General features: G+C 39.1%; 1 protein-coding gene across 3 annotated transcripts in view; it reads right to left on the bottom strand.

Moving 5' to 3' along the window:
* dlc1 (DLC1 Rho GTPase activating protein) overlaps window positions 1-15,512 on the bottom strand; it is a 107,385-nt gene that overhangs the window by 63,961 nt on the left and 27,912 nt on the right. For all 3 annotated transcript variants that reach the window (XM_047364277.1, XM_047364279.1, XM_047364280.1), the window contains one exon: window positions 14,650-14,683. In XM_047364277.1, the coding sequence (XP_047220233.1) occupies window positions 14,650-14,683 (34 nt within the window). The remainder of the gene's footprint in view (window positions 1-14,649; window positions 14,684-15,512) is intronic.

A 15,512-nucleotide genomic window follows, 5' to 3' on the forward strand; every position in this document is an offset into this window, starting at 1 on the left:
TGGAAACATCAGGAAGCGAATCGTGGAACTCCACAAGTCTGGTTCATCCTTGGTTAGAATTTCCAGATGCCTGAAAGGCCCTATAATACAGTCGTGATTGTGAGAAAAGGCAGTGATATGTAAAACTGACTACGCAAACATTCCTGTATAACTATAAAGACACAACTGGCAGTACACCAACAACAAGGATATTTATATTTTTTGTCTGATGGCAAACATTTAAAAATTGCTTGATATCCCAAATCAATTCTTGGGATTAGACATGGACCGACATCTGAATTTTACAGTATGATAATGAGTAAAAATATATTTTTTTAAGAACAGAAAAGTAGCAGTTATCCCAACTGCTACTAAAACAACATAATACATTAATTATTACAATCATAGCTATGACATTTATTTGGTGTTAGTCAGATTTTTTATACATAAACTCAGCACAGTTTAGTACCTGCCAATGTAAGTACTAATTTTCAAGCATCTATTGCGTAGAATATGATGTCTGTAAATATAATATGATTACTTTTTACCATAGTGCCCTTTATAGAGTAATGCACGCTGACATTAGAAAGTTAATTAGTGTTTACAAATAAGTATCTGCCCAAGTAGAAAATGCAGAGCAGGGGATGCGTGGTTCTCCTGTAGAAACCAAACCATAACTTTGTTTGTCTTCTGTAACTGAAAACATTTCCAAACATCAGAATTTGTATTTCTTGGAAGCAAGGAATAAATGTAGGAGTATTTTTTTCTCCACCAGCTGACTGGCAGTGTGCAGTAACAGGTAGGAGAGGCGTGCCTCTTCATTATTGTTTGCCCCTTACAGCTAGATAAAACTCCTGTCACTCCAGCATTTTCTTAGGCATCTCATTAAAGGGACTTTGAACGGTAGGTTTATATAGATGCTTTTATTAGTCGATTCCTATCAACCTTAACAGGAAACGCATTTTTTAGGAGTTGGTGAAAACAGTTACAACGCTTAAAGAGAGATTAAATGTCACTTATGTTGTATAACAAGAACGGCAACTAAAAGTAATGTCTTCTATAAAATGGTTAATCACTCCATATAATCAAAAATAATGACTATAGATTTGGTTTTATTACATGGTTTGTGCTGCTACCCACACTTAACATGAAAACTAAAATGATATCCAATAAAGTAAATAACAAAAGTTATGGTCTCCCTTTTAAAGTTCATCAAGCCCATATCGTTTAGTTCAAGTTATGTAACTCATTACCGGAGTGTTTGTCGTTAGCAGGATGTACTGTTCAGGCCGTTACATTCCACACTAAGCTTCACGCTTGAGAAAATGAGCCAATCATGATGATTGCCCCAGCAAGAGAAGTTAATGTACCCAGCATAAGGCTTATTTCAGCCCGCTGATAGCCTTGTGCTCATCATGGACAATTGACTTTATGGTTCCCCAAGGTTTGCAGAGAGTGATAAGGCTGGATTCCTGTGTTTTTACTTTCAGTCTGTGTCTCTGTGGCTGTGGACTGACCTCTGTGACAGAACTGTAAAAGAGGATTAGAGAATGATAAAGAAAACCAGTCTTTTAAAAATAGGTTTTCCATTCCTTCATCACATACTATTGAAATTATTTAATTATTTTCTAATTCAACAGTTTATTGTTGAACACTTCAAGGTAAACTGCCTGTGTTAGTATTGATATTCCAACAGCTCATTGGTTTATCTACTTTATTATCTCAAAGAACAGTCCACTAAAGGATGGAAAAAGGGGGATGAAATAGTGGACTTTTCAGTCTTATCAAATGCTTCCTCTGTCAAATAAGTGTACATAATGCCAGCAGCACATATCAACATCTGTCCTAGCAGGAGGAGAGAGGCTACTTGACAACATGCTGACCTTCAAATGGAGACAGGAGAGGTGGGGCAGGGGGCTCTGGGTGGACTTCAAACAGTGTGCATAAACACTACGTGAGAGCCTATATGATCAAAATGTCAGTGAAAACAATGCACCTTTTAGTCTTTAACAGCAAAGCCAACAATCTGTCAGCTGTAATATGTGTGTCTGGGTGTGCCTGATTATGGTGGACCCTTTGATGTGATAATCTACATGAGGTCTTGCTCTGCTTTCAGCCAGGAACTCTCCATTTCCCTCAGATCTAGGCTCTAGAGACGATATTCCTGCTCTTGGTCAAGCTGAACCATGACTTCCCAAAGATTTATGACACTGTGTCAAGTAGATTTTAAAGAACAACACAATGAAGGGGTTTGGGAATAATTTGTATGTTAACTGCAAATAAAATTAATTAAAACTTGTTCACACTGAAAAAAAATAAATAATAGATTTACTCTCACAGGCCAGAATTGCTATGATTCTTCTTGGTGTAGCTGCAACAAGTTGTTGGAAACATTCTTCAGAGATTTTAGTCCATATTGACAAGACAGCATAATGGAGTTCCTGCGGTTTTTCATCTCCTGTCCTACCATATATCAAATGTGTTCTATTGGAGTGAGATCTGGTGACTGAGGAGACTATGGAAGAGCTGCGAACGCATTGTCATTTTCTAAAAAACAGTTGGAGATGATTTGAACTTTGAGACATGGTGCATTATCTAGCTGGAAGCAGCCAGCAGAAGTTAGGTAAAGTGCGGCCATAAAGGGATGGACATGGTCAGCAACAATACTCAGGTAGACCATGGATGAAGCACAGGTGGAACCAAGGGGGCCAAAAAGTGCTAAGAAAATATCCCTCACACCATCATACTACCACCACAAACCTGAGCCACTTATACAAGACAGGATGTCTTTCTGTCATATTGAATTAATCTCTATCCCTACACATCAACAAGGCATTTTCATCAACACAACTGCCAATCACTGGATATTATCTGTTTGTTCAACCATTATCTCAAAATTACAGAGAAAATCCCAGTAGATCAGCAGTATCTAAAATACTTAGGCCGGCCCATCAAGTACTGACGCAGTCATTCAAAGTAATTTAAATCTACTTTTTTTGTCCTTGTTCTGATGGTGGGTTTGAACTTCAGCAAGTTGTCAGCAGGGCTTCTAGATGCTTGCCAGTATTGAATTACTACCATATAAATGGATGTTTCCCTACTTGTGTTAACAAGAAATTAAACAGGTGTTCCTAATAAAATGGCCAGTGAGGTTTTCTTTCCTTTATGTAGATTCAGAACCTGAAGAAATATGCTCGCAACCTATATTATATTGCACTGTACTGTGTGTGCCACTGGTTTAATATGACATAGACCATCAAGTGTGCAACAGTGTATTCATTAAACTTTGACCACATTTTGGATATTGAACTTGAGGACCTCCAACTTTCCAAATGTTGGTATTGTTGGAAATGTTTCTAACTTGAAACGCAAAAATTCTGACTTCCGAGTACAAATCGAATACTTAACCTTATTGGGTGACGTGACCTCAGAATTCACCCAGGTATTAAAGCTAAAGTGAATTCCTGGAATTAATGTGGGAATCTTTAGCATATCTCAGTTATAATAAATCTACTAAATAAATAAACCTTTTCAAACTGCTGACACCATTTCCTGAGGTCCAACAAAAATGTGACATGCATTGGTCATAATACAAGGATTACACTGATTCCCCACATTGTCTGTCCTTTAAGCTATTTTCTTTGCAGCTGACTAGGGAAGTCAAATGGAGTAAGACACTTGACTCCTCTCCTCCCCTCTCTTTCATGGGAGGCTATTATCAGGGACTATTGTGTACACACTAATGACCCCCAACTCTTGACCCAATTCTTCAGTATTCAGCAGGCAGACAGTCCAAACCAGCAAAAACATTTAACTAATAGAATGCTGGCTCTAAGCAAACGTAAGAGAAAAACTCACCTTCATTTTTTTCATTTCACTCATCTACAGTTTGACCACATATTTGCTGCAGGTCATGTGTTTATCTTTGTCAGGTTATTTAAAGATAACAGTGCAGTTGCAAACAGTTGCAATTTTAGGGCAAATCTGACTTCTTAGCAGTATTAAATATTTTAAGTGTTAAGGTGCTGAAAAAATAGATTTGGCATAATTTGAGTTGGGAGAGACAGCAAAACATAGATTAAAGTATTCACACCACTAGAACTATTCCACATTTTGTCACATTACATCCAAAACCCTTTGGGTATTTTATTGGGATTTGATGTGACAGGCCAACACAAGAACATGCTTCTAAAGTAGAAAGGAAAGTATGGTTTCAAACAGTTTTTTTACAAATATAAATCTGAAGAATGTGGCATGCAATTGTAAAAAGACCCCCCGAGTTTTTACTTTATAGAACCTCCTTTTATTGCAATTATAGCTTTAAGCCTTTTGGGGTACTCTTCTTCTTTCTCTGCAGCTCTAGTTTAAGCAGACTGGGTGGAGAGGGTCTGTGAACATCAATTTTCAAATCTTGCCACAAATTCTCAATTGTAATTAGGTCTCTACAATTAAAGTCTCTAATGGTCTTGCCCCATTATTTTTCTGTGATCCTCTCAACATCTACACCCACTGAGAGCAATCTGGTCAACCAACCAGCTGATTTAACATGCTCCACGATCAAAATTGAAATATAAAGGATATCGGGCCTTTGCAGTCGCTGCTTCAAACTGTTGGAATAGTTGACCCTCTCATATGTAGACTGCTGACAGTTTTGAATCTTTTAAATCTATGCTCAAAACCTTTTCGCCTTGGGGTTTAACCGAAGCAAATATGAGACGTGTAGGTGTTAGAAAGTAAAACATTTTCTATCAATTGGAAGCTTTTTAATGTATTTACTTCAGAGTTACAGAAAATAAATGACCTTTAGTGTGTCCACACAGTAGGAGGAGCAGCTAAGGGCCAGGGGGTGTTGAGTCTGGTGCAGATGGACATGGGAGGTGAGGAATGTGAATGTTGCAAAAAACACATATTCACATACACTCTTAAACTGGATATAAAGTGCAAAAAAGTGGGAAAAGGGAGACTCAAACACAGGACTGGAACCAGAGCAAGAAAAAAACAAAAAACAGAAATGTGGAGCCAATATTGACTCGGCTCAAGCATTGCAACTCCAATACATTCATCAAAGGACTCATTCAGCTAATGGTAATGTCCTCAGAAGGCATGTAGTGACAGGAATCGAGCTCACAAGTAACAAAAGCGAGTCATTCAGTGTTCATAAGTGATTCCACTGTTACATCCTTTGACTTAGGAGAAATGTGGTGTGAAAATGTGACCAATTGAAAAGATGAATATGTGGTCTTTTGAAGCCACAAGGACAGTCACAAGATCTAGGATTGGGGCAGAGGTTTTTAGTGTCAAAACAAATTTGTCCAGAAGACAGAAAAATCAAAACGAGGTTCTTCTTAAAACCTGTCACATTATTTCATATCTGCCATTTGTTTTGATTTGTTAAGAAGAAATTATGCTGTGGGAAACTAATCCTCAAGCGTAGCCTTTAAACATATTTAACACAGAAGCATTTACAATTTCTTATCCAAATAAGCTATGGATTTTTTTTTTTTCAAATAAAATAGAGATTGCACACAGCATGTATACCACACAAGAGGATTACTACTACAGAAATAACACAACAGCTTCTCTGACATAACAGCAATGACCCAATGAAAATTCACTCACCACGACATGTCACACGCTTGAAACTAAAAGCCAAACTGATAGCATGACCCACTTAAAATGATTAATTATTGGATCTCCAGGACTGGTAATCAAAAACAACATCAACAACACAGAACTCTAAGTGATAAACATTGAAAAACATATGAATTGTTTCAGAAACCACTAGATCCCCAAAATCAGGAATGCCCTTCCATACGGAAGCCCACTTAAAGTGTTTTAGGCATATCCTTGATTTCCACGGTTCTCTCTTCCTTCACCAGCCAAGTGAGGCTTGAAGTGTAAGTTAAAAGTCAAGCTTTAATCCTACACTTGATCTGGTGCCCAACATTGTGTTCTTTATTCTTACTGGTTTATATTTAGACTTGCAAAATAAAGCACAATGCTTTGAACCTCAACTGCAAATGAGAATCATGGAAAAAGGCCATTAAGGAAATCGTTAAGTGTTGCGTTTATAAGCTACAATGCCAATACAAAAAAGCGCAAAACAGACGTTTCAACATTTGGTCTCTATGTGGGTGTTTTGCACAGTTATTAAAACTGATAAATCAATCACTGCCACCATTTTAATTTGACAAAGATTATTGAACATTTTAAAAAAATATTACTCACTAACTGAGCTGCCATGCATTATGAGACAAAATATGCAAAATGTGGCCTGACCAGGAGAAGGAGAAGTTCTGGAGTGAGCTAGATGCAGTGATGCAGAATATCCCTAGAGCTGAGAGAATGGCTATTGGTACCATGGACATGAAGCAGGGAACAGAGGTGATGAGGAAGTGATGGGCAGGTTTGGTATCCAGAACAGGAAGGCAGAAGGACAGATGGTGGCAGACTTTGCAAAGAGAATGGAAATGGTGGGTAGGCGAGTACATGATATGTCTTCTGGAAGGATTTGGTGGAATAAGGAAGCACAGGAGTGTGTACAAAGAAATAGATCATCTAAGGAGAGGTTGGAGGTGGAGGTGACTATGGCCAAACAAAGGGCATACAGTGACATGTATGATAGGTTGGAGAGTCAGGAGGGAAAGAAGGATTTATACAGGTTGATGAGGTAGAGAGAGGGTTATGGGGAGGATGTTCAGGAGGTTAGGTTGATTAAGGATCGAATTGTATTAACAGGTGCAACAAGTTTAAACCAAAGAGTATGAATACAGAGGTGCTGTGGGAAATGGCCAATGAACAAAAGGGCTAATCAGGTGAAATGTGGAGCAGCTGGTGGCAGGGAAAATACGGAGCAACGTTTTTTGGACAAAAAGTCAGAGAGGCCAGACTGAGATGGTTTCGACATGTACAGAGGAGGCATGGTGAGTACATTGGTAGAAGGATGCTGAGGTTGGAACTGCCAGGCAATAGACCTAGAGCAAGACTAATGAGGAGATGGAGTGAAAGAGGACATGTGTGAAATAAGAAGACGCAGAAGGTGAGGTTAGATGTGGTGACACATGAAAGGGAGAAGCCAAAAGAAAAAGAAGAAGAATATTGTGCTAATCACTTTAAACTTTAAATAAATTTGTTCACTGTAAATAACATTAGCATTTTAGCTATTAATTAGTTAGCATAGGCTAGTCCAAGCTATGTTCAAAATTCACACTTTGATCAAAAGAACTGGTCAGTATAGACAGGTACTATGTTATGTAGTGTTTCAATTGTTACCCAAATCTATGATGAGATTGGGTTGTATTTAATCTCTTTGTTTTTAGAATGTAGTAATGTAGCCAAAAGGCCAGATCTATTTATGTAAACACACAGGGTGACTTGAGAAAGGCCAAGGTGGTTAAACAAGGATAATTTCCTAGGCCTGACCCATTTACGAGTACTAAGTACCCTTTGAGCCCAATATAAGATATAGAAAAATGTAGTGAATATATATGTTAAACATTGGTCCCTTTAATTACAACTATCACATAGGTTAGTTTGAATGCCACATAAAGAAAAAATGCCTTTTTGACAGCGTTTAAAGGAGAGCATTTGAAAATAATGTCAACCTTGAACTATTTGTTCTCTTGCATCTTAATCTTTCCTTCTTTGTGTTTTCACTCACACAAGCTAAAGCTGTCAGTGTCCTGGTTTGGAGGATGTGAGGTCACAGACCTAAACAATGTGTCTTTAAAGATAAGCATACAGCAAACACAAATCAGTGCCCGCTGAAAGGGCTGTAGAAACAAGAAATACCAAGAGGGTAAAATCCACTAAATAATTATTTGACGAACATGCATTCATTCACACCTGTTCTATTGTTGTATTTGATGTTTGTGTAATTCCTTGTATAAGTATTCATATCCCTTGAAGTTTTCTTGGTTGTCACGTTACAGCCACAAACTTCATTGTATTTTACTGGCGTTTGATGTGATAGACCGACCCGAAGTAGTGGCACATAATTGTGAAGTGCACGGAAAGGAGTACATGTTTTGTTAATTTTTGACAAATATAACAATGTAAAGTGTGGTGTGCTTCTGGGGTATGTCTGAACTAGTTTTACACATCTACAGATTGAAATGTTGGCCCATTATTGTTCCCACATATTCTCAGTTTGACTTGGGTCTGGATTTTTACTAGGTCATTTTAGCAACTTCATCCATATCACTTCACTTTTGCTCTTGCTGTATTTTTAGTGCAGTTGTCCTGCTGGAAGGTGAAGGTCCACTTCTATCTTCTATGCTTCTGTGTGGACGCTTGTCTTCCATAGAAGACAAGCGTCCACACAGCATGATGCTGTCTCTATCAAGGTGAGCACCATGTTCAGGGTGATGTGCAGAGTTTAGACTTGGCAATATACTCAGGAAGCTTGCAAGAAATATGTCTTTTGTTGAAGCCAGGTTCAATACTCTATGCCAGTATTGTCAGCTAACGTTGTTTATTCTTTTTGTTTCCTGTGTATGTTTTTTAGTAACAAAACTGAAATGTCAAAAGACCCTATTTAAGTAAACTGCCGAAATCATGCCAGACCAGTAAGAAGTGGAGTGATGCCAACTTGATCTCCAACTGTCCTTATCATAGTTAGATTACATAATGTGTCATTTATTGCTGCTCCAATGCACTGATGTTCTGCAGGCCTTGTGAAGCTCAGCTTGTGAGTGGGCAAACAGAAGAAACAGCTTGGCATCAATCGCCACATTGTGTACAGGAAAGACACTGACCACTAACTAAGGTACAATGAGCACAGCAGGGGGGTCTTCAACTGCTTCAATACAGAGCGATGACCATAGAAACATCTAGTTTGCCCCTTTTGAGCTTCTGTTTGTACCAATGATAGTAAAATTAACCATGAATGAACCGTCTTTCATGGTGGTGAAGCAGGAGCCTTCAGGGCCTGTCGTGTGATGTAACACTGTCGCTAATGTGCCATTCCCAGGGGCTTCAGTGGTGGAGATACAGAGAGGGCTTTGAAGTGCCGCAATGAACACAAGTCTTTGTTGCCCCCAAGCTTCCCCTCACCCCCGCCATAACTCCCAACATACCCTCATCTCCCCCTACAGAGTAGTGGGTACTGTCACAAACATGCAGAGATGGAGGTTACATAACTTGCTTCCAGGGAGTCCGATTGATTTAAATGAAGAAAAACTACCAAGAATGCATGACCGTTTTGAAGTTTGAATTGTGCATTTTTAAGAAGCTTTCGCTTACTTTGGGTCCTTTACCAACAGGTTGAACTCAAATGCAAAAGAAATGCAACCACACAAAAAGAGACAAACACTCAGAGTTTGTGCACATTTTCGGTGTAAGGTTTTTAAATGTTGGCAGTAATTAGGGAAAGAGAGAGAAAGAGAGAGAGAGTTAGTATTCCTGCCAAGCCTAGAGTTATAATAAGGCAATATGAAAGCTTGTGCCTACGTAAAACCCCATATCCAATATTGTTTACCAGAGCTCTGATGTCACAATGAAAGCAGGGCAATGAGGAAGATAACGAATGTTGCCTGGAAGTAAATCTGTTTGTCCAGATTTGCTAATGATCAAGTATTTTGAGCTGACATTAGCCCCTTTTTCACCGAAACCCCCACAGGATTTAAAGCCCCAGATTTAGTTTTGCCCGAGTAAAAGGAATCTTGGGGAATTGGGGTGCTTTCTGTTTCCATTGCTCAGAAAGGCTACAGACCATTGATTTAAATCAGCCTAATGACATATGGGGAAGTTGTGAAGAAAACTGCACTACATTTTAGTCCAGCAGATGGCATTACTCCTTTGCTCCCTTTGAAAGACTATTGGCTGATAAATATTTTTTTGTTTCAACTGATGAATGATAGCAGATGAAGAGCAGGTTCAGAGTTATACAGTTGATTAATTCCTTCCATTATTCCTGAAAGGGGACAAATCATGTAAAATCCATTTTTTTTAGCCTTTAAATACATTTTGTTGTTCACTTGGTGCGCAGAGATATCTTTATTATCTGTTTGGTTATATTTTTCAGTCCGTTCAGTTTTCTATATCATCTGTTATGTTTTTCCAACTGTTAGGTCACTGTATTTGCAGCGAATTGCTAAATGAGGTCATGGACTTCCACCATAATTATTTCTCGCTGCAATTTTGTGGTCCAAGCTCAAATATGCCTTCGCTGGATAATTTCGGTTCGGTTGTTGGGTGTATTAACGCGTGCCTTCAGCAACCTCCGCCAGTATCAAAAAGGATTTGCTGAAAGACTTCATCTGATTAAAGTTCTTTCTGTCTATGGAAACAATGGACACAGCAAAGCAGTAAGCTGCAAACTATGCTAAAATGACAACAAACTTTGTTTTAGATATTAATTTATTGTGTGTTGATATGACGTCCTGGACATTGTTCTGATAGCAGTAGCATCATACCTTCTGCTTATGTTAGTACTGTGAGCTGCTTTAGCTTCTTCAGGACATAACCATACTGCGTGTTTTGAATATTATTATTACATTAACAGTTTTGCATTATTTTTGCCATTTTTGTCTTGTTTCTGTGGTGCTAGATAATTGTTATCAAACTACAACAATGGCCAAACGGGTTAAAGTGCAGCGCTCCTTGACCTCAAGGGGGGCGGGTGGTGATGTGCCTCAGTAGCATTTAAAGAGACGGCACCAAAATGAGTTGCTCTCAGACGCACCTCAGAACATGGGTAAAAGAGAAGCCTGTGGAGCTACAAAGAAATTCGGACCAAAGCTTTGCAGTTCTACGTTATACAGACCACAACTGAATGATTTAAGTGTACAAAGAACGGATTTAAAAGCATGATATGTCCCCTCTAAGTTGCACTGAATCCATAAGCAGGAAAAGTTTAAATTATTTCACATTTAATTTTTTACCAACCTGCATCTGGCCAGAGCTGTTGCTTTAAAACAGCATATTTTATTTACAATAACTGCTAAGCACTGATTAACACACTTGTTTTTCTTTTACTATTATATTAATCAGGTAAACTAATATCAGATATCTACAGCACTAACAGAAAAATGTCTAGTACAAATTTTATTTATTAGAATAAAAAAAAAAAAAACCATCACCAACAAGTTGCAAAAAGGCTGGGACATTGGCAACCAAAGACTGGAAAAGTTAAGGAATGCTCAAAAAACACCTGTTTGGAGCAATCGACAGGTGAACCAGGTAATTGGAAACAGGTGAGTGCATGAAATTCAAAATGAGGTTTATCAGTTTGAACATTACACATCTTGTCTTTTTAATGTATTCAATTGCATATAGGTGTTTGGCAGTTCTGCTCTAAGACTGCATGGGAAGCTCAGCTTCCCCTAAAATGTCAAAAAATAAGTGATCAAATATATACTGTTGTGTGTACATGTCATTGACTAAATATGCGCTACAACGCGCTCAACGTTTGTTCAGAATCAGCTTCTTATCACTGGTAACGACGCAGCTTTCCTCTCACTCATTCCCGCATCTTCACAGTGCTTTAAACAGTGAGTTCAATAGCGAAACAAAAATGCTGGGCTTTGTCCCGCCCATCGGACGCTCAGCGTCTCTGGGGGTCTATGGCGCAGTGGGCTGGCCACGGTTGGCCTGGAAGCTCAGCTTCTGCATGATGATTGGATGATCTGTCTGAGGCTGAATCCCTTTTTCATTGAAAGCGAAATGAGCGAATCAGCGATCTTGAAATTAAGCTTCCCCTCCTTGAAAGACCAGCATCTGCCAGTGGTATCTGGGCTATATAGAGTGTAATCCAGACAACGGTATTGTGCCATAAAATGATGGTGGCTTGAATTATCCAGATGCATGAACATACATTGATAAATAAGAGTTTTTCCATAGAACACATGACTTCTATTTGTGACTTGCTCCAAATCAGCTCTTAAAACTCACAATGTTGGGTAGATTTTATCTATACTATTTTTATTTCTGACAGTCCTAATATGTCGACATGCGTACAGAAGATTATTTTTCTCCATTGTCTATCATTGTAGCTATGCCTCCTTCACGCCAAAGCAACCGCAATCCATTTCATGTCCATTTCATGTCAATGATGACATTTGCATATTCTCCTTCTAGTATTTTGCACGTTCTGATATTCAGCATATATTCAGCATATTCATAAAGAGAAACAGTAATTGGACTTTGCCTGCTATTCTGGTCATTTGACAGACGCAATCCTCGGTGCGCCTGGTTAGTAGATCGACTTTGTGCGATGCAAGCCTTTAGTAGATGAGGCACTATGTGTACCAAAAAACAGCATTGCACATTATGCTATACTTAACCATACCCACTATGAAACATGATTTAGCAAGATCATGCTGTAGGGATCCTTTTTTTAAGCAGTGACATATAGGCTGATCAGATTTAATGGGACATTGGATGGAGCTACAATCCTGAAAAAAGGATGTTTCAGGCTGCAAAACACTGGAAACTATAAAACAGTTGTTCTGCAAGAACATTGACCCTAAACATGCACCTAGAGCCACAATGAGAATAATCATAATCAGAAGGGTGCAGTCAAAGTTCAAACCCACATCCAGTGGTGAACCTGTGCAAGACTTGAACGTTGCTGTTCGTAAACAATGTCCTGCCAGTCTGATTGGGCATGAGCTGCTTGCAAATGATTGGTAAAAAATTATAGACACACCCCAAAATACTTGCAACTACATGACTGCAAATTGTGCTTCTATAAAGTAATAATGCATAATAATGCATATCCCAAATTTTAGGCCTTTATTACCTAAACAAAACCGGAAATTCACATATTCTTTTCTTTTTACTTCAAAACTACAGGGGTTGGACAATGAAACTGAAACACCTGTCATTTTAGTGTGGAAGGTTTCATGGCTAAATTGGACCAGCCTGGTAGCCAGTCTTCATTGATTGCACATTGCACCAGTAAGAGCAGAGTGTGAAGCTTCAATTAGCAGGGTAAGAGCAAAGTTTTGCTCAAAATATTGAAATGCACACAACATTATGGGTGACATACCAGAGTTCAAAAGATGACAAATTGTTGGTGCACATCTTGCTGGCGCAGCTGTGACCAAGACAGCAAGTCTTTGTGATGTATCAAGAGCCACGGTATCCAGGGTAATGTCAGCATACCACCAAGAAAGACGAACCACATCCAACAGGATTAACTGTGGACGCAAGAGGAAGCTGTCTGAAAGGGATGTTCGGGTGCTAACCCGGATTGTATCCAAAAAACATAAAACCATGGCTGCCCAAATCACGGCAGAATTAAATGTGCACCTCAACTCTCCTGTTTCTACCAGAACTGTCCGTCGGGAGCTCCACAGGGTCAATATACACGGCCGGGCTGCTATAGCCAAACCTTTGGTCACTCATGCCAATGCCAAACATTGGTTTCAATGGTGCAAGGAGCGCAAATCTTGGGCTGTGAACAATGTGAAACATATATTGTTCTCTGATGAGTCCACCTTTACTGTTTTCCCCACATCTGGGAGAGTTACGGTGTGGAGAAGCCCCAAAGAAGCATACCACCCAGACTGCTGCATGCCCAGAGTGAAGCATGGGGGTGGATCAGTGATGGTTTGGGCTGCCATATCATGGCATTCCCTTGGTCCAATACTTGTGCTAGATGGGCGCGTCACTGCCAATTACTACCGAACCATTCTTGAGGACCATGTGCATCCAATGGTTCAAACATTGTATCCTGAAGGCGGTGCCTGTATCAGGATGACAATGCACCAAAACACAGCAAGACTGATGAAAGATTGGTTTGATGAACATGAAAGTGAAGTTGAAAATCTCCCATGGTCTGCACAGTCACCAGATCTAAATATTATTGAGCCACTTTGGGTTGTTTTGGAGGATCGAGTCAGGAAACGTTTTCCTCCACCAGTATCACGTAGTGACCTGGCCACTATCCTGCAAGAAGAATGGCTTAAAATCCCTCTGACCACTGTGCAGGACTTGTATATGCCATTCCCCAGACGAATTGATGCTGTATTGGCCGCAAAAGGAGTCCCTACACCATACTAATAATTATTGTGGTCTAAAACCAGGTGTTTCAGTTTTATTGTCCAACCCCTGTATGCACTACTTTGTGTTGGTCTATCACATAAAATCCACATCAAATACAGTACAGTTTGTTGCTGAAACATGAAAACTGGGAAAAAAGAGTTCTTTGCCTACTTTTGCAAGGCAGTATCTAGTATTAATTTCAGTCTTTATTTCTAGTTGGAATACTTTTGAACTACTGGTGAAGGTTAACTGACAAAATAAGGACAAAAGGTGAATGAGGGAACGGTTCAAAAGTGCATCAGGCTCGACATCCAGTCTGGCTCTTATCGTCGACAGGCAACAGACTTGATGGTTAAGAAGATGAATCCAGGACATTATCTACAACTTACACCAACTGTTTCAGAGTCTGAAGTTAAACGCTGTCTCCTTCTGCTCTGAGTCTCCTATGGCCTCAAGTTGTGAACACAGACAAGGTTATCAATTAGAAATTGCTCTAGAATCTTCTCACATGACCCCAGCTGATCAGCTGCAGTGTTTTTTCAAGTTTCATAATAAATCCAAAAAACTTGAGGGGAACAGAGAAGTGCCGGTCATATCAGAAGAATCCAGATTCTCAGCTACCAAGCAGACAAATCTAAGTAAACTTCATATGTCAGAATGTAAAGATCAGCAAGGACTTACCTGCTTTTTTCTTCTCAGAAGGAATGGAAGAGCTCTGAAAACAGATCAGAAAAAGAATTACAGATGAGATATGTTTAGTATCTAACATTTTCATAATTCTATAATGTTCATTCAAATCACTGCATTTTATTGCTGAGATTGTCCTCACCATTCTTTAAACAATAACTGCAGATAAATAGAGTTTAGTCACTGTTTTGATGTTGTGAAAACTACTCCTCACACTGAAAAGTTGTATCAACATCTATCGCATACTGTCCTAAGAATTGGTTTAATGTAAAGTAACAGGATTGCATGGGTATACAGGAATAATACTTAAACAGAGGAACTCCAGAGACTTTAAGGTCCCAAAAATAAGTCTGCATAGTTTTCTGATGTGCACATGTTTAATAAATGGTCACAGCTGATAATGAACTCACCAGAGACCTCTGAACAAATATCACATTATTAATAGTCTGAGCACTATGCACACTTTTTTCATGAGTCAGTGTTGTTTCAACTCTCATGTAGGGCAGCTTTGGGACACATTACTGATAAAAATCACAACATAGTAGATTTTTATCATGCTGTGCACCCAATAAGTCCTTCTTTGGAATTGTGGGTTGTAAGAACTACTGCATCAAAGAAATAGGCAGTAAATTGTATCTGTTTGAGGGTGCCAGTGTGTGTGTGTGTGTCTGATTCTATGTGGGGAGCAGCAGTAACATGGAATGCAGAGGTCTTTCTTGCTCCTGACATTTGACCTCAAGGTCTTTGGCTGAGCTCCACACCCTAACCTGTTTTAATCTACACTCCTCTGCAAGAGATTGGATCTATTAAGAAGAATTCCTGTAATACACTGACAATGTCTACATTTCCTTCTGTGC

Source organism: Girardinichthys multiradiatus, chromosome 5, assembly GCF_021462225.1.
Source record: "Girardinichthys multiradiatus isolate DD_20200921_A chromosome 5, DD_fGirMul_XY1, whole genome shotgun sequence".
NCBI lineage: Eukaryota > Metazoa > Chordata > Actinopteri > Cyprinodontiformes > Goodeidae > Girardinichthys > Girardinichthys multiradiatus.